The 18207-nt window shown below is 48.1% G+C and overlaps 1 protein-coding gene across 3 annotated transcripts in view; it reads left to right on the top strand.

Annotated features, from left to right (window-relative positions):
- The window catches only part of Aff3 (AF4/FMR2 family member 3), a 478613-nt gene that overhangs the window by 435198 nt on the left and 25208 nt on the right, over nucleotides 1-18207 (top strand). For all 3 annotated transcript variants that reach the window (XM_048352397.1, XM_048352395.1, XM_048352398.1), the window contains 4 exons: nucleotides 6124-7224; nucleotides 10194-10318; nucleotides 13501-13690; nucleotides 15139-15260. In XM_048352397.1, coding sequence (XP_048208354.1) covers nucleotides 6124-7224; nucleotides 10194-10318; nucleotides 13501-13690; nucleotides 15139-15260 — 1538 coding nt within the window. The remainder of the gene's footprint in view (nucleotides 1-6123; nucleotides 7225-10193; nucleotides 10319-13500; nucleotides 13691-15138; nucleotides 15261-18207) is intronic.

The raw sequence follows: 18207 nt of genomic DNA, 5'->3' as shown, positions 1-18207 counted from the left end.
GAATATCTAGTTATAAGAAATGACTGAATCCCTAAGATACCGCGAGAGCAGGATTGGGGATGGACAAAAAGGTGAGAATTTGAGAAGAGTCCTCCATCCAGGCTCTCCTTTGTGATGAATTTACAGGTTAAACTGACCCCTGTTGAATCTTGCTTTCAAGCTCTGCAAAGTGAATACTAGAGCTGTCGATTTGGCTGGGACCTTGGCTAATCAGCCCAGTTACACAGCATTTTGAGTTCTTTCTAACAGTAACTGCGACGATCACAAAGCCCAGGGCTCTAGGGATGAGGGGCGGCTTTTTGCCATTTCTTCAACAACTTCCAGGCCTCTGGCTAAGGAAAGGGAACACACCACTGCTAAAGGAGCCTTGGAAGTTGAAGTTCCTGAGAGGTACATGAGGTTTTCACCTTCTTGCTTCTCCGTGCAGATGCGACACGCTAGCTAGCCATTCTTCGCCTTATTCCTTTCTATTGAAAAGGGAAGCGATCATTAGAATAAAAGTTAGATTCCTCTAATGTTTAATGGTAAGAAGGAAATCATTTTGCAGACTACAAACCACAAGGTTAGAAAGGGTCAAGACCCTGCTCATCACAACTTCATACCTCTGTACATCGCCCTGACAGAGCTGGCCCGGGTCGCCTTGCAGAGTAGGGAGAGCAGTGTTTCTGAACCCCACACGACAGCTGGCTCCCAGCCGCCACACACCCCACCTTCTACCGCTCCAATTGGGTTGTGCTGCCTTGAAGCAAACATGCTCCTGACCCTCCCTCCCCCAGAGCCTCCTGTCGTAGAAGTAGGAGGAGGCACTCGAGATATTCCAAGGCGCCTGTTCACAGTGTCCTATGAACTGATCTTTGTGGATAAGGTTGGTGAAAAACACTTTATTCTACGTGAATCACTAGAGTATGGTAAGGCCGCTTTTACAAGCTGTCAGGGCAACGCCTCTGTCGGCGTCTCCATAGCTGGGAGTACTCTCCCGAGAGCCTGCTATGTACTGTGTTGTTCTTAGCCGCGTTTTTTCACTTCAGTGTTTGGATTTATTTCCAAACATGGTCAGTTTACTTGCTTGGCTGACACCCTACAACTTGAGTCACACCGCCTGCACAGCTTTTTGCTTATTGATTTAAAGATGGGCGTCTAAGCGACTTTTCTTCCCGGGCTGACTTCAAATCACAGACATCCAGATTTCATCCTCTTGAATAGCCAAGATTTTAGCTACGAGCAACCAGTGCCCGGCTCACTTAAGTTTTATCTCAGAATGTTTCCTAGCATTGTGGGTCCTATGCTTCCCCCAGGAAAAGCTGCCTGCCCATACAGCTAGAAAACTGACACCAGAAAATGGATTTCCCTCACCTAGAATTAGACTGTCCAGGTGAGAGAGAAAGAGAGAGAGAGAGAGAGAGAGACACGGGGGGTGGGGGGGACATACTGACTTCCTACCTGCCTTGTCACATCTAGGATAAGACAGATGGACCCCATTTCTTCACACAGGACATCCCCAGCCCTAATACTACTCATGTAAACTACATTTTTTCTATTGTGGCATTTCCCAAGTGGACTGACCATGGCAAGCTTTCCCCACTGACTTTGTTAAGTAAAAGCACATTTTAGAAAATGCTACGCCATATCAACCTTAAGATCGGCGTAAGTGTGGTACGCATATCTTCTTGGTACAGTAACACTCTAAGGTTCATGACATAGGGGTTGGCGGGGATCTAGACAAGGCTGGGACATGAGGAGAGTTTCTGGGTGAATAGAGAGAAGATCAATCAGGAAGAACTTGTGATGGAGCATGTAAAATAGCAAGCCGTAAAACCACCGGGCAGAATCGTGGGTAGACAACTCAGGATGTGGGACATGGCCAGTGCATGCTGGGAGGCTAATGGCTAAAACTCCCAAGTTCTCCTCCTGCAGTCCAACTCAGCCATTATTTCAGCTTCGCTGACCACAACTGCCTCCTCCCCAGAATGGTAGATACTGGTTTCCCTCAAGGACAGGGTGAGTGTGAGTGACAGGCCACATCACGAGCAGAGGTAGAACGGTTGACCTCTCAGACCCAGTGTGGAGCACCAAGGGAACAAGAAAGAGACAGAGACCTGGCCCCGAAGGGTTGGACTTTGTTGAAGACATAAGACACATATAGGAATCTAAAGGACACATTAAAGGACAGTGCCGTGACCCCTTGTGGTGGCACACACCTGTAATCCTAGTCCTGGAAAGGCTGAGGCAGACAGATCATGAGTTTGAGGTCAGCCTCAAATAAAACAAAATAAACAGCAAAAAAGTGTGTGCTGTTGAGTGTAATAGAGGGGGAAGACATTGTTTGGAGGGCTAGTGATGTAACCTTTGAAGATTAAATCTAGTGTTACCATGTTAATGTTTCTGAGGCCTGCGCTAGCCTTGCTCATTGCTGTAACCAATTACCTCAGAGAAAAAAAGGAGGCTGGACTCATTTTGCTCACAGTTTCGGGGGTTTCGGTGAATCCTGGCAGGGAAACTCACATCGTGGTGTCCAGAGAGAATGGCCTGCGTCACAGGCTTTCTTCTTTCCTTTTTACTCCCTGTCGGATCTCAGCTTATGGGATGATTCCACTCACATTGTTAACCGTTCCCCACCCTTCGTTAATCCTCTCGGGAAATATTCTCACAGACACACCCAGAGGTATGCTTGATCAAGTCCCTAGGTGCCTCTCCCTCCTCTCGGGGTTGACATTCAAAACCAGCCGGGCTTGTAACCCTTGCTGCTCAGGAGGTTGAGGTCTGATTACCAAAGTTCAAAGCCAGCCTGGTCAGGAAAACCCTTGAGACTCTTATCACCAATTAACTACCAAAAGAGCCAGAAGTGGAGCTGTGGCTCACGTGGCAGCCTTAAGCAACAATGCTTAGAGACAGTGTCCAGGGCCAGAGTTCAAATCCCAGTACCAGCACACACACACACACACACACACACACACACACACACACACACACGTGCGCGCACACACACAGAATTAACCAAAAAAGGACTGACATTCCTCAAAGGAATGAGGTACCCTTTTATGAAGCAACACCAAAGAATAGGGAGACATCAGAGGCGACAACAGGGCAGAGAATTTGGTCTTTATACCTAGGGGAGTATGAATTTAGTCTTAATGAAGCCTAGGTCCTACGGAGATTTGGATTTGTCACTTAACCTCTCTGTTCTTCATCTACACGTTAGGGAACATAATGTTTCTTATCTGTAAAAATTAGATAACATATGTAAGATTAGATTCACATTGTAGGTGTTCAGGCAATGAAAAGCGGTTATAGGATAATAGCCCTTGAACGCCAGCCATGGGAATTTGGATTTTGTTTGAGTGGCAACTGGAGATTGTTGTGGGTCCTTGAGAAAGGGAATGTGACCTAGTGATGCGTTAAAAATGGCACTTCAGTGTGATTTGTTCAGCCATGAAGTGCAGGAAAAAAACGACCTTAGATCACATCTGGCAGTGTCCCCATCCTGAATGTGCTTAAGTCCTGCTACTCACTGTTAATGCTCCCACCAGCAGGTTTCGGGGTGATTTTTTCTGTTTGCAGCTGTGTTTTGGCTATGACTTCCATGTTCTCTCACATAAGAGATAGGAGATAGGGAGGCTTGGGATGGAAGAGAGCAGTGTTAAACACAGTGGCAGAGAAGATAGGTGCTGCCCCGGTTTGTGAGCTCTGTCCCAATGGGTGTCCCCTTCGACATGTCCTTTATCTACAGGCCTGTATGCCAGGTCCCAATTCTCCAGGGAAGCTGAGGCCCAACCAAAGGTACTGCCTCTCCCATGGTGTCATAGGGATGAAAATGGGAAGGGGAAGACAAAATTAGAAGCTGCAGATGTTTGCCACCAAATCATCTCTGAGCTGGTGACGTCAGGAGGTGTCCCTGGGCAAGAATTATCCTGTGTCCCACTGCCCTGCTTCGCTGCGAGGCATGGTCTGCCAACTACAGACGATACCACGTGTGCTCTGTAAGGTCCCTGTCCTCCCTTTCTCTGAAGAATTACACCTTCCAACTCAGTGGCTCACAACAAAAGACAGAGGAAGCATCCCTAATCAAATCGGAAATGCCCCAAATCTGAAACTTGGGTGACATGAAGCCAGCAGCAGAAAATCCCACACCATACTTTGTTTCATGCACAAAATTACTTAACAATGTAATGTAAAATCATCCTCAGGCTATATGTATAAAGTATATATGAAACAAAGGAAATTTTAATTAGACTGAGTCCCACCCTAAGCCAGTTAGGCAAGATACATAGATAGATACACAGATACATATGAGATGCAGAGTCTAAAATTAAAAAAAAAGTCTTAAGACCCAAAGCATTCCTGGTCCCAAGCATCTCAGATAAGGGAAACTGAAGAGGTACATCTTTTTGTTTTTGGCCTTCTGTTTTGAAGCCCTGTGCTTTGTTTTTTGTTTTTGAGTTGTTGTTTTTCTTTTCGTGGTATGAAAACAAACAAAAAAAAGTCAAAGGGCCCAGGGGTGTTGTCACTCCTCCCGTTGTGTTCCAGAATGAACCTTCTAAATGCATATTGTGGTCTTCGTTGAAGTTCCTGTTTTTTGGTCACAGGCTGTCCCTGGACACCCCCGTGTGGGTTTTCCCTGCGGTAGAGTCTCATCTATTCCGGAGCAACAGGCAGGGCGACCGTGGTCTCCACCACAGTTCTTATTGCCTCGCGCCCACACAATATGGCCAGTTCCACCTGTCTCTGCCCTGTCTGGCCCAACAGAGGCTTCCCATCCCCTGAGCCATCCCCTACATCATCCCCTAGGTTTGGCCAGGACCCTAATGTCCCAGACACTCCTTACCCCTCTTAGATCTCAGCCCAAAGCCTCACATTCAATACGGACTTCACTGTCGAGAAACAAATCTTGAACCATCAAAGGAGGCTTTGGGGATTTCTTATGTTAAAAACCTTTTTTTTCCTCCTACCATGAACTTGACTGGCCCTGGCTCTAGACTTGAACTGATCAAGTCTGAAACAGGAAGCTAAGGTTGTTCCTCAGTGGTGGGTTGATTGCAAGAAGCCCTGGGTTTGAACCAAAGCACACACACCCCCTCCCCACAAGAGAAACTAAGCCAAGCCTTCTTGTTCCAGGCTGGTGTCTGGCCTTCCCCTGGAGGTCAGATGCTAAGAATTCAGAGAGGAGAGAGGCATGCAGAAGGAAAGTTCCTCCCTGGATCCCTCAACATGGATTCTCCTCATCTCACTTATGCTCACTCACTCATTGAAAATACTCTGGCTAAAAGTTCTCCACCTCCCAATGTATACCTCTTTTCTACTAATAATCCTAATGGTAGATAAATGGACTTTTATTAGGAAGCAGTGTGTAGTCCTTGTAAACCTTTCTAGCATTTCTTTCACATAAATAATAGAGTCAACTCAGAACTGCGGACTTTCCCAGAAGTTCCCATCTCTACAACATCGCTGCTGTTTCACTGGTCCCTCACCCCAACTAACGAGTCTATGGACCAGAGTTTCAAACCAGTGGCAGCTATGATATTCGCTCTAAGTTTAGCAAAAGTGCCAGCAGGAAAGCTTTCCATCATCACCTCTATAACTGCACCATTCTGACAAAGTGTGTCAGAAGCACGTTGCCTAGCCAAGTCCTGTTACCAAAGGGTCCCAGGCACCCCGAGGCCCTCTGGAACAGACCTTTCGGCCAAATGAACCACCTTCCCAGCGCTTTGCTTCTGCTGTTAAATGCCCTGCCTCCTCCGTCAACCATCTCCACATCTCTCAGATCGGAGATGCTTGGATTTCCCAGTTTTTAATCTCAACCCAAAGTATAAATAAACAAATGCCAAGTGCAGTTGGCTCGTGCCTCGCTACTGAGAGGGCCAAGATCTTGAGGATTCAGGTTGAAGGCCAGCCAGGGCAGAAAAGTCCACATGTGAGGCTCCCGTCTCCAAAATGGGGGTATGGGGGGGGGGTGGGAGAAGCAGGCCTAGAGGCCTGGCTCAGGCGGTGGAACCCCAGCTCCGCTCAGGGAGCGCCGCGGCCATGCACGGCCAGGCGGGTGCGCCCCGGGGGGGCGGGCACGCGTCCCTGCCCTCGCTTCGCGCCGGCGCCCGGCGGGCCTCCACTGACCGCAGCCTCTGCTTCCAGGCGGAACCGGCCTCCTCCAACAAGTGGCAGCTGGACAAATGGCTCAACAAGGTCAACCCGCACAAGCCCCCCGTCCCCGTCCAGACTGAGGGCCGCGGCGGCGGCGGCGGCGGGCCGGAGGGCGCGCCCTACTACCCGCCGGTGAAGGACGAGGCGCCCGACGGCGGGAAGCCGCCCCCGGACGCGGGCCCGGCCGGCCCGCGCGCGGACAAGGAGGGCAAGGCCGCCTGCAAGGAGGAGCAGCGGCCGCGGACCGCCAGCAAGGCCCCGGGCAGCAAGGGCGCCAAGCAGAAGTCGCCGCCCGCGGCCGTGGTGGCGGTGGCCGCGGCCTGCGCCGCGCCGCCCGGCGGGCCCGTGGAGAGCGCGCCCGCGCCCGCCCGCCGGTCTGCGGCGGCGGCGGCCGGCAAGAAGCCCGCCCGGCGCGCCGAGCGGACCCCCGCGGGCGACGGCGCCGCCGGCCCCCGGCCCGAGGAGCCCGCGGGCCCCGACGCCCTCCCCGAGCCCGCCAAGGCCAAGGCCGGCGGCGCCCCCCGGACCGCGCACCGCAAGGAGCCGCGCCCGCCCGCCGCCGCCGCCGCGCCCGCCGCGCCCGCCCCCGGCGAGAAGCGGCGCACGCGGGGCCTGGGCCGCATCGCGCCCAAGTCCAAGGAGTTCATCGAGACCGAGTCCTCGTCCTCCTCGTCCTCCTCCTCCTCCGACTCGGACCTGGAGTCCGAGCAGGACGACTTCCCCCTCGCCAAGGCGCCCGCCGCGCCCGCCGCCGACCCCCGGCCCAAGGAGGCGCCCGGCCCCCGCGCCCCCGTGGGCTCCATCAACGCCAGGACCACCAGCGACATCGCCAAGGAGCTGGAGGAGCAGTTCTACACGCTCGTCCCCTTCGGCCGCAACGAGCTGCTCTCGCCCCTGAAGGACAGCGACGAGGTCAGGGCCCTCTGGGTCAAAATTGACCTGACGCTCCTGTCCAGGATCCCCGAGCACCTGCCCCAGGACCCGGGGGTCCCGAGCGCCCCCGCGGCCAAGGACGCGGACAGCGCGGCCCCCGGCCACGCACTAGACACTCAGGCAGAAAAGGCTTTGCCCAAACCCAGGAGGAAACGCAAGGTAAGCCTGGGGGAGTGGGGGGCGGGAAGGGGAGGGCAGGGAGTAGAGCATGGGGGGGCTGGTGCTGCTGGTCCCCACCGTGGGCGACAGCAGGAGGTGTACGCAGTTGCATCCTACTTCATATGTGCAGATACTGCTGGAAGTGCTTGACAGACAGAATCTCAGGGAAACCCTTAGGACAGCCCCCTGAGGCGAGGAACATCACTATGGCCCTCACTTCATATGGAAAGTGCAAAAGTCACAACACGTAGATTCCCCACGTGTGCGCGGATAGATAGAGATGCCAGCTGAAAGCTGGCTAGGTGAGAAGGCAGAATGGGAAGGGAAGAAGATCGTTCATCCACCTGCGGAGAAGTCAGTGGGGGTGTAAGGCTGTCACTGGGGTGGGCAACAAGGACAGGAGGCTCCCAGGCTGGAACCAGCCCATGGTATCAGAAGTGGCTTCCAGTAGTGTTGATTGAGGAGGGCTTCGAGTGAAGAAGAGCTGTGAACAGGACTCTAGAGGACAGGACATTTGTGAAAGCAGAGGCCTGGAGAGATGCATTAAAATGGCGGCCTAAGGTCTCCAGAGGGCGGTCTGGTCTGCCAATAGATGAGTAGCATCGGACACATGAGGTTGGTGGCTAGTTCAAATCCCTGATTAAGAGTAAGTAGAGAGGAGGGCTTTTCCTGGCCAAGATGAAAGTATTCCTCATCTCTGGAAGTGTGTGTAGGGAAGGCATACAGCCATACTCAAGGCATAAAAGCCATCCATCAGCAGAGGAACCCGTAAGATTCTTCATCTGTAAACTGGTGACATCTTTACCGGTGTGTTGTCATGTTCACACAATAGAACAATACAATTCAAGAATACAGCTAGTTCTGGGGCTGAGAATATGGCCTAGTGCTAGAGTGCTTGCCTTGTATACATGAAGCGATTCCTCAGCACCACATATGTGGAAAAAGCCCCAAGTGGTAGAGGGCTAGCCTTGAGCAAAAAGAAGCCAGGGACAGTGCTCAGGCCCTGAGTTCAAGCTCCATGACTAGCAAAAACACAAACAAACAAGAATACAGCTAGTTCACTTCTTCCTTGTGCCTCTTTCCTCCTGTTTCCCAATAGGTACTCTGCCTTTTTCATTACCTCTTGGTGCTCAGTTTCTGTTGAATCAGTCAGCTGGTTAGTCATGTAGAAGTGACTATAGATATTACCCCGAGGGAGAGATGGACAGACTGATAGAAGTGCATAAGCTGTAGATACATAAGAACTATGCTAAGGTAAATAATGAACATAGGTAACTTGGAAATATGTACCACTATATAGATATACTTAAGTACATATAAGATGTATATAAGATGTACCTAGATACATAGAGGGAAAGACGTACAGAGAGACATACATGTAAGGTTCATAATATCTATTGAAATAGTTGGGTTATTCATTTTTTCTGATACTGGGGCAGAAATTCAGGGCCTCATGCACTTGCTTAGCTTTTTTGCTTAAGGGTGATACTCCACCACTTGGGCCACACCTCCACTTCCAGCTTTTTGCTGGCAAATTGGAGGCTGAGAGTCCCTCAATTCATCTGCTCAGGTTAGCTTCAAACCACAATCCTCAAATCCCAGCCTCCTGCGCAGCTAATATTACAGGTTTGAGCCACCAGGATCCAGAGATTTTTTTTCTATATCTATGTCCTTGTTCTTTTTATGTTAATTATAAAATATCATTTACACTGTGTGACATTGCTCTACTCAGGAAACTGGGCAAATCATTCGTAAGCACAAGCATAGAAAAGTACATTTTCACGGTGCTCTTCCTGGCCTTAGGACCTCAGTGCTAAGTCGGGGAGCTGAGACATTGCCCTGGCTGCCAGAGACGCCAGGTCTCACTGAGAAGCAAGGAGTTTGGTGCGGACCTTCCTAGGCCACCGTTACCATGCGAGTGAGCGTCTTCCGAGGCAGACACCGCCTCATTGTGCTAGAAAGAGAAGGTCAGAGTTTCTGCCTCACTGTATCCTGGAAAATACCACACACAGACCTGAGGACCCACCCAAGACTGGCTCCTGCTCTCGCTCTCCTACAGGAAGTGCTACTTTGTAGAGTGATTTGTATTGCACTCTGATATAGTCCAAAATTAAACACAGTAGCAATAAGAATCCAAGCCTGGTCTTAGACAAAGGTACTTTCAGAATTCTAAGAAGCCATGGGCTGGGAACTGGGAACTAGAATTAAGGTACAAAGAGACAACAGTGTCTGCTTGATATTCACAAAAGGCATGAATTTCAAAGCAAAAAGATCTAGGCTTGCCACCACTCTTACCCTAATAAAACACAGAACACATATCTTTTTATGCTTTATTTTAATACCAAGAAATGCCAGGACTAGTGATGCTGAAGCTACCGTGTGAAGTCTGACGCTTTGTTTTGGAAGGCTAAATTTTAAGCAGCTTTCATTAATCAAAATGTTCCCTTCCAAATTTTGATCCTGACATCATGCCTTTCTTCTCAATAAGCTATGGGTAGAGATAGGCACCAGTGGCTTAGCCCTGTAATCATAGCTACTTCAGGAGGCTGAGATCTGAGGATTGGAGTTCAAAGCCAGCCCTGGAAGACAAATCCTAGTAACTCCTATTTCCAGTGAACCATCAAAAAGCCAGAAGTGAAGCTGTAGCTCAAGTGGTAGAATGTTATCCTTGAACCCCAAAAAGCTCTGGGACAGCACCCAGGCCCTGCGTTTAAGCCCCAGGACCAGCACAAAATAAAGTAAAACAAAAATGAAATAAGTAAAGCTGTGGATAGTGAGCCCCACAGACTCCTCCTTGTTGGTGGAGGAGATGCCTTGTACCTAGGCCCGAGGGTCAGCTGCTCAGCGTGTTCTCCAGAGGAGCCGGGTGAGCAGATCTCCCCGGAGGCCTTGCTCCAGCACAGTGTCCTGGAGCTCACTGTCACCACTCCAGGTCCCAGGCTGACTGGCTTTTGCTTATTCCTGTGCAGTGTGACAATGAAGACGACTACAGGGAGATGAAGAAGGCCCAGGGAGAGAAAGAAAGCTCTTTGAGACTGTCTGCATCTGCCAGTAACACCTTGTCTGTGAACCACTGCACTATGAACATCAATAGGTAAGCTGTTCTCTGGAAGCTGGGAGCGAGCCAGAGGTTGTCTATGGATCTGAAGTGATTGGTCTAACTGAAGGCTTCTAGTTATAACTGCACATAAACTTCCGGCTACAGCTTCAATAGCTGTGTCAGGCTCTTCTCTGTAACCAAGACCAGCTAGCAGGTATGAAAAGTTCTGCATTTCCCAAAGACAGCTCCTTTCCCCCAAAAACTTAAATGACTGAATTTGTAAGCCCCCATTTTAATGGGCTAAATGATATGAAGCTTATTATTATAAGGATGAGGAAATAGCCGCTTAGAGTGACGTCTGCAGCTACGGCACCCGCAGCTCTTGGGTGTCAACTGAAGTTGTGGAGTTAAGAAGGATCTGTGCTTGCAAGGTCAAACAGCCACCCAGCCGGTCCTGTGAAGGAGCTCCCAATGGCTCCACCGTGCACCAGCCTCTCCTGTAATAAATGACACTCCAGCCAGGCAAGGTCCCAGGCATTCATTAAGGCAAGAAGCTTAGCATCCGTCACGCAGGCTTTTTTCCATTTAGAAACACTCGGCACAGACCCACTTCTCCTCGCCTGTGCCTCTCCTCACTCTTCCTGACCGTACACAGAGGTTCTTAGGGGAGATTAATGTTTCCGCGGAACACATAAAGACGTAAACTGAAAGGTTAGGAAAAGATGGAGAGCAGTACTAAAGCTCAAGAGGAAATTGAAGAGCCAGGGCGCCCACAGGCCCACTGCAGTGTCGGGCTCACCTTGGGGAGGGAGCCAGGACGCTGATGGCTTGAGTGAGAGGGAGTTGTGCACACAGGAGCAGAGACAGCCCAGCCCAGTCCTCTGTGGGGAGAGGATGGTGCCCCGGAGACTCAGAACCGTGGGGGTAGGTAATAAGAGTTATCCATACACTCTTCATTTGTGCATTTGAATAACCTTCCTAGCCAAGCTAGGGACTAATCATTGAAGAGTATTGAGTGTAAAGTGAGATTTCAAGCTGTTAGTAACAACTGTATGACATGAAAACACCTGCGATTTCTACTGAGATACAATCACAGGGATTGCTGTTCGGCTCCTGCTTAAACTCCTTTGGTTTCTTGCCCTCGCTTATAATGGAAGAAATAATTCTGCTTCAGAGAAGTTGGTGAAAATGCAGGTATAACTTTTGCCAACCACGTTCCTGGACCTGACTGTGACAGAGACTCTGCCTGGAAGAGTAACATACATGGGATCGTTTCACATACATTAAAACATGATACAATGCATAGGAAAGTACATAGAGTTCTTATGGGAAAGGTGATCTGTGTATATCTGGAACTGTGATCACTACTATCAGGTTTTACCAGTGAAATAAAACAGTCCTAGCCTAAGTAATGGACCGCCCATCCCAGAGAGGAACTGCAGTACCGAAGAATAGGTCTATGGCCATGGCTCTATGTGATGCTGTCATTTGTTGTTCCTTGTACATATGAAGTAATTCACACTTAGGAACAGGTCTTCTTCACTGACGTTTCAAGAAATGGTTGTGTTCGGGCTCTTCATGTTCATCTTCAACATCAGCATTGATGAGCTGCTTTTCATTCATCCAGAGCAGTTGTCTGTACACATCTTCCCATTTCATTCTCAGCTATTGGATGTTTGTTGGACATTTCCTGCATGTGGAGCCAGAAAAACCCATTATTTGCATACATTAAGAACTTGGCTTTACCATTTGTATTAAAGGCCTAAATTTGTAATTTCTCCACTGGGATCACCAGCTAAGAAAAGAAAAGAAATCTTTTTTTGCAGGTATTGGGGTTTGAACTCTGGGCCTGGGTGCTGTCCCTGAGCGGCTGTGCTGCTGCTTTTTCTCTACCACTTGAGCCACAGAGCCACTTCTGGCTTTTTTCTGATTCACTTATTGGAGATAAGAGTCTCACAGACTTTCCTGCCCAGGCTGGCTTTGAACCTTGATCCCCAGATCTCAGCCTCCTGAGTAGCTAGGTTTAAGGCATGAGCCACCAGTGCCTGGCTAGAAAGTTGCTTTTTGAGCAGACCTCAGTGGCTTATTTGCAGTGGTAACCAATACATGCAATTAAGGGATCATAAACACAAGAATAAACTTTCATTAGACGACTTTACTTATTGTATTAAATGACAGTATCAGGTGACCTCTGCAAGCATCTTAACCTTAGCACTGATGGAGTTTATTTGTCTAATGTGTCTTCTGCACGTAATATTTTTCCCAGTGTGAAATAATGGAGAGAACCCTAACAATATAGCATGCAATTCAGACTTCAATATAAGTGAATCCCTCTTCTCTGATGATTAATCTGGGAGATCATTATACTCAAGAATACACTATTGCTTTGGAGGTGAGATGAGGAGCTAGGAATCAGAAATTGTGACTACCAATAACAGTGTCTGTACTCTGTATCTATTCCAATCAATGCCTGGTTAATTCGGAAACTCCACAGTTTAAAGTTGACTTTATGCTTTGCAGGTTATTCTGTGATTCTTTTGTTCTCTGCATATTTTGTACAACTCAAATGTTGGCAAAAAGCCCTTTTAGAAATGGAGAGCTGAAGCTGGCACAGTTGCTGTAATTCCAGCAACTTGGGAAGCAGAGATCTGAGGATCATGGTTCAAGACCAGCTCAGTCACACATGGGAAATCATAAGACCCCCTCCTGACGTGGCTGAGGGGGGGGCGGGGGGGGTGCGGGGAGCTTGCCATTCGAGTGATGTGAGGAGGTACAGGCACGAGGATCACAGTCCAGGCACAAGCAAGACCCTATTTCAAAAACAGCACAGAGGAGAACTGGGCATGGAGCTCAAGCACTAGACCCTGCTTAGCAAGTGCAAGGCCCTGAGTTCAAACTCTAGTCCCACCAAAAGAAGGAAGGGAAGGAGGGTGTGTTTATCATTGTCGATTAGCCTTCCTATCACTTCTCGATCACACTTGAACAACATTTGTTGGTCATTTTGAGCCTTGGATGAAAAATGAATTATTGCTCTGAATCACTTATTTTGTACAAACTCTAGAACTGCTATGCATCCTGATATATAAAAGTAAAGAAACAATGAGTGACACTTCTTAATGGTCTTAATTCTTCCTACCAGCAGGTTTTAAATGGGAGGTATGGAGTACATGTAAAACATTTATTTGTCCCCGTGCTTGCTATATTGACATTCTGTCACTGTAATTTCTTCTTTTCAGTGTGGCAATACCAATAAATAAAAATGAGAAGATGCTTCGGTCACCCATCTCACCCCTCTCTGACGTATCCAAACACAAATACTCCGGTGAGGACTTCCCTTCGTCCGGCCGGCCTCACGGTAACGGTGTCTTCACCACTGCCTCTTCCAACAAGAAGCCCAAGACTGACAGCCATGCCGGAGACCTCACGGTGCGTTCATGCCCTTCCTTCCCCAAGAAAATCAAAGTAAGATGGCACCCTCCTCACCGCCTACACGCACACACACACACACACACACACACACACACACACACACTTTGTCTCTAGCCTGGCACAGTCTACACTCCGGGTGGAGGGAGGCCGCGCAGAGAGTCTCTGAAGACGGCTTTTGGAGAGGCCTAGCAGTAAAGGAGCCTGCGTCACCCTCCCCACACGGGGTCCTCCACCACTGTAGCTACTTAAACTTCAGCAAGGAGATTTACCTACTACGCCTCAATTCCCCACTCTGTGGAGTGAGCACGAGAGGACTTCCCCTTTGGTGTTGTTTTGTGAGAATGACATTTGATGCCAAGGTATAATACTCCTCGGCGTAAGGTCTAGAGCGCACATACAGACGGAACATCCCCAATCCAAAATGCTCCCAAGTCTGAAACTCGCTGAGCACTGACAAGATGCCACTGTGAAAAACTCCACACCTGACCTCATGTGACAGGTCATAGTCAAGAAGGACAAACTAGGTGGCGGGGGGGGGGGGGGGGCATGGTGGCACAGCCTGTAACTCTACTCAGAAGTTAGCAAGCTAAAGGTTTGCAGTTCAGTGCCAAGCCAGGTAAAAAGTTAGCAAGATGCCATCTCAATCAGTAATCCACGTGTGGTGGTTACATGGGAGGCAGAGAGGGGAATTCTAATCCAAGGCACATCCCAGACCAAAAAAAGCAGGAGACTCTATCTGAAGACAAAAACAAAGCACCAAAAGGCTAAAGCATAAAGAAATGAATATATGGCTCTAGTGCTAAGGTGCTTGTGTACAAAGTGTGAAGCCTTGAGTTCAAACCCCAGTACTACCTTTAAAAAAAATTGCCACCAGAGCTGGGCACTGGTGGCTCGCACCTGTAATCCTAGCCACTCAGGAGGCTCAGATCTGAAGATCGCAGTTTATAGGCCAGCCCAGGTCCAAAAAGTCATGAGATTCTTACCTCCTGTTAACTATCCAAAAGCCAGAATTGGAGCTGTGGCTCAAATGGTAGTAGCCTTGACAAAAGCTCAGAGACAGCACCCAGGCTCTGAGTTCAAGCCCCAGGACCAGCACACACACACACACACATACACACAAATTGCTATCAGACAATGTATGCAAGTTGTATATAAAACACAAATCAAATTTATATTTAAATTTTGGTCCTAGCCCCAATACATCCCACTTTTTTATGTGCACATATTCTGAAATCTGAAAAAAAAAATCCCTAATCCAAATATTTCTTGTCCCCAACATTTTGAATAAGGGATATTTGACCTATATTATTTTTTCTTCATTGAGAAATCACTATCCGTCCTAACATGGAACACAAAGATATTCTGCTGAATGAAAAAGTTGTTCTGTTTAATGAGCTGCTCTTTCAGCCAATGTGTAAAAGATCCCTGTGCCATTTGTTGTTTAGAAAGCTGCTCACAGTTCCGAGAATGGTCTCCACAGTAAGTCACGGCCACAGACGGAGCCGTGGTCTCCAGGCTCCAGTGGTCACCGGGACTGCAAGAGGCAGAAGCTGGTCTTCGATGACATGTAAGTTTGGATTTTTCTGATGTGGTAAGGAGGGAGAGAAAATGGAAGTTCTTGGTGGAAGGGGCACATGCATCTTACCTCTTGCGTGACTCAGTGGTTTCATTGTCCCCTTTCAGAGGCAGCCCTAGTATGCAGGTATTGCTGAGTCTGGTAGGGGTTTTCAACACATAGAAAAACCAGTACCCGTGAGTGGGCACGCAGGCGTCAGAAAGCTGAGGCAGAGGGCATCGTGAGATTTCTAAGCACCTGCATTGCAGACTGTTGGTGATTCTGTGCTCCTAGAAAAAGGACTTATTTCTCTTTTTGTAAGTTATAATGGCCAAAAAAATAATAGTGATTTACTCCCTAAAGGCTGTTTTCCTCCCAAATGGCTATATTCTTGATAATAGTCTAACTGACCCTTACAGGGGAAACGATATTCTGTCAAATCCTTCACCCCGTTCTAGCAATGAAGCTGGAATTCAGTTTCCATTCCCAGCATTGGTTTAGAAGGAGAAGAAACAAGAGTAGAATGTAAATTAGAAACAACATCCTAGAATACTCGAGAGGCTGAAAATGACAAATGATGCCAAAAATTAATCTCAGGGAAAAAAATGAGTATCGAGAACAAATGTGGAAGGCAAAAGATAAGGTTGCAAGCATTCAGCTTAACAGCCAGGCCTGGTGACTATGTGTATAACTCCAGCTACCCGGGAGGCTGAGATTGGGAAGATCTCGATTTAAGGAGAGCATGAGCAATCATTTCAGGAAACCCTTACCTTAACCAGTAGCTGGGTATGGTACCACAAACCTGTCATCCAGGCTGTGCTGGAAATGTAAATAGGTTTATGGTCCAAGCAGACCCAAGCAAAACATGAGACCTTACTTGAAAAACACTGAAAGCAAAAAGAGCTATGGGCATAACTCAAGTAGTAGTACACCTAGCAAGTTCAAGACCAAATAAATAAATATCTGGGCAACAGTGGTTCATACCTGAAATCCTAGCTATTCAGGAACTCTGAAATCTGAGGATGGTAGTTTGAAGCCAGCCTGGCAGAAACGTCCATGAGACTCTTATACCCAATTAACCAGAATAAAGCCAGAAATAGAGATGTGGCTCAAGTGATAGAGCGCCATCCTTGAATGAAAAAGCTAAGGAACAACGTCGAATTTAAGCCCTACTACCCCAGAACCCCCTCAGAAAAAGTTCAGCTTTCCAGCTTGAATTCTAAGTGGTCCTTGTAGATCCACATTCCTAAGTTGATGTGCAGTCTAAGGAATTTCAGCTTCCTAGGAGGCAGGGCAAAGTTAAGTCCACGGTGAAGAATGGAAGAAGCAGAATGGGAAATGAGGGCTCCTGACCTCTGGTAGCTTACAGTCTAGCTGAGGAGACAGACCACGAACTGCAAGTCTAGTGAAAGCTGAAAAAGAAAACGGTGCTAAATGTCTCCACATCCCAGCTTCTAATAGCATAATAATAGCAATGACATCCGCCATGCCTCTGTTGTGGGGGGATTGTGGGCTCCAGCACAAGGACTAAGTAGAAGACATTCCCAGGGGCCTCGCCTGAGAAGCAGCTGCCCTCCATCCTCGGTGCCTCCTTCTTCACCCTCCCTAACCTCCACCTTTCCCTCAGACTTCTCTGAGAAGAGAGAATAGTGAGCTGTACTTTGCAAGAACTGCGTGAACTTTGGGAAGCTAATTAGGGCCCCGAATTCTGGAGTTGAAAACCAAACGTACATTTGGTCCACTGAATGCAGAGTTTTGAGGATGGCAGGATTTGGGGGGAGTGCAGGGGCAGCAAGGGGCCCCAGGTCTCTGCTCTTGCCATAGCCACTGCGGCTGCACTCTTCACCCCATCACTGGACCTCACCAGCTCCCCTTTCACTTTCCCACGGTCCCTGCCGAGAAGCATGGCAGGTGGCCAGTCATCCATTGGGAGGACATGGGATAGGAATACACTCAGGTGGACACACACACACACACACACACACTCACACACACGCTGTACGAAGGCCTTTTGTTGGCTTGGCTTGCTTGTTCACAGGTGGTATTCTACCTGTTGAGCCATGCCTCCAGCCCCACTTTTTTGATGATTATTTTGGAGATGGAGTCTCACAGACTTTTCTGTGAAATCTCAGCTTCCAGACTAGGAATGATCATGGAGGCCTGGTTCTTAGTATAAATTGTTCTATGAACCTTAGCCATTTGTGAAATAGGAAATCTGAGTCATATGTAAAGTCAACATAGAAATCTGCATACAGAAGTCCTAATTAAAACAGGATCAAACAGCACTAGAGCCTTAGACAATGAGATTCCCTAAATACCAAATCATTCCCGAGAATAGTCTTAGAAGGAATAGTTGTTTTTTTTTTTTTTTGCATGTATGGAGCAGAACTGTAAATCAGAAAGAGAGCAACTAAATGATTGCACGATATTTAATTTCTTGGACTTCTTACAAAAGGAAATACTTCTCAATTTGCTAGGGCAAGGCTAATACAGTTTTGTCACTATCCGTATCAATGAAGAGGTTCTTGTCATTTGTTCTGCCCATTAGGAATATGGGTAAATTTTCTGGCTGACATCTCTACAATAAGACCACTTCTGCTTTTATGGATAGATATGATAGAATCCAAAGGCACTCTTTCCAATCTGTCATAGGGAGAAAGAGAGAGATTGCATTCCAATTGCTACATGTCCTGATTGATTTTTAAACCCATAACAATAAAATAAATGTGCAACTGAAGCAGCCACTCAACCATTGAAAGCTGTTGGAAGCTTCTTTAAGGTTGAAGAACAAAAAAAACAAAAAATGGCATTGTCTCTTCCTTTAAGCCATGAAAGTAAGCATCGTCCAAGAGAACAAAGTCACCTAAAATTGTGTAAACCTTCTCCCAGGTTTCCTATGTATGAGCAGCTACAGTCAGGATCGGGTGCAGAGGTGACAAGCATAATAATCATAAGCAAA

Source organism: Perognathus longimembris, chromosome 8 (assembly GCF_023159225.1).
Source record: "Perognathus longimembris pacificus isolate PPM17 chromosome 8, ASM2315922v1, whole genome shotgun sequence".
Classification (NCBI taxonomy): domain Eukaryota; kingdom Metazoa; phylum Chordata; class Mammalia; order Rodentia; family Heteromyidae; genus Perognathus; species Perognathus longimembris.
This window is presented reverse-complemented; position numbering and strand designations above follow the sequence as displayed.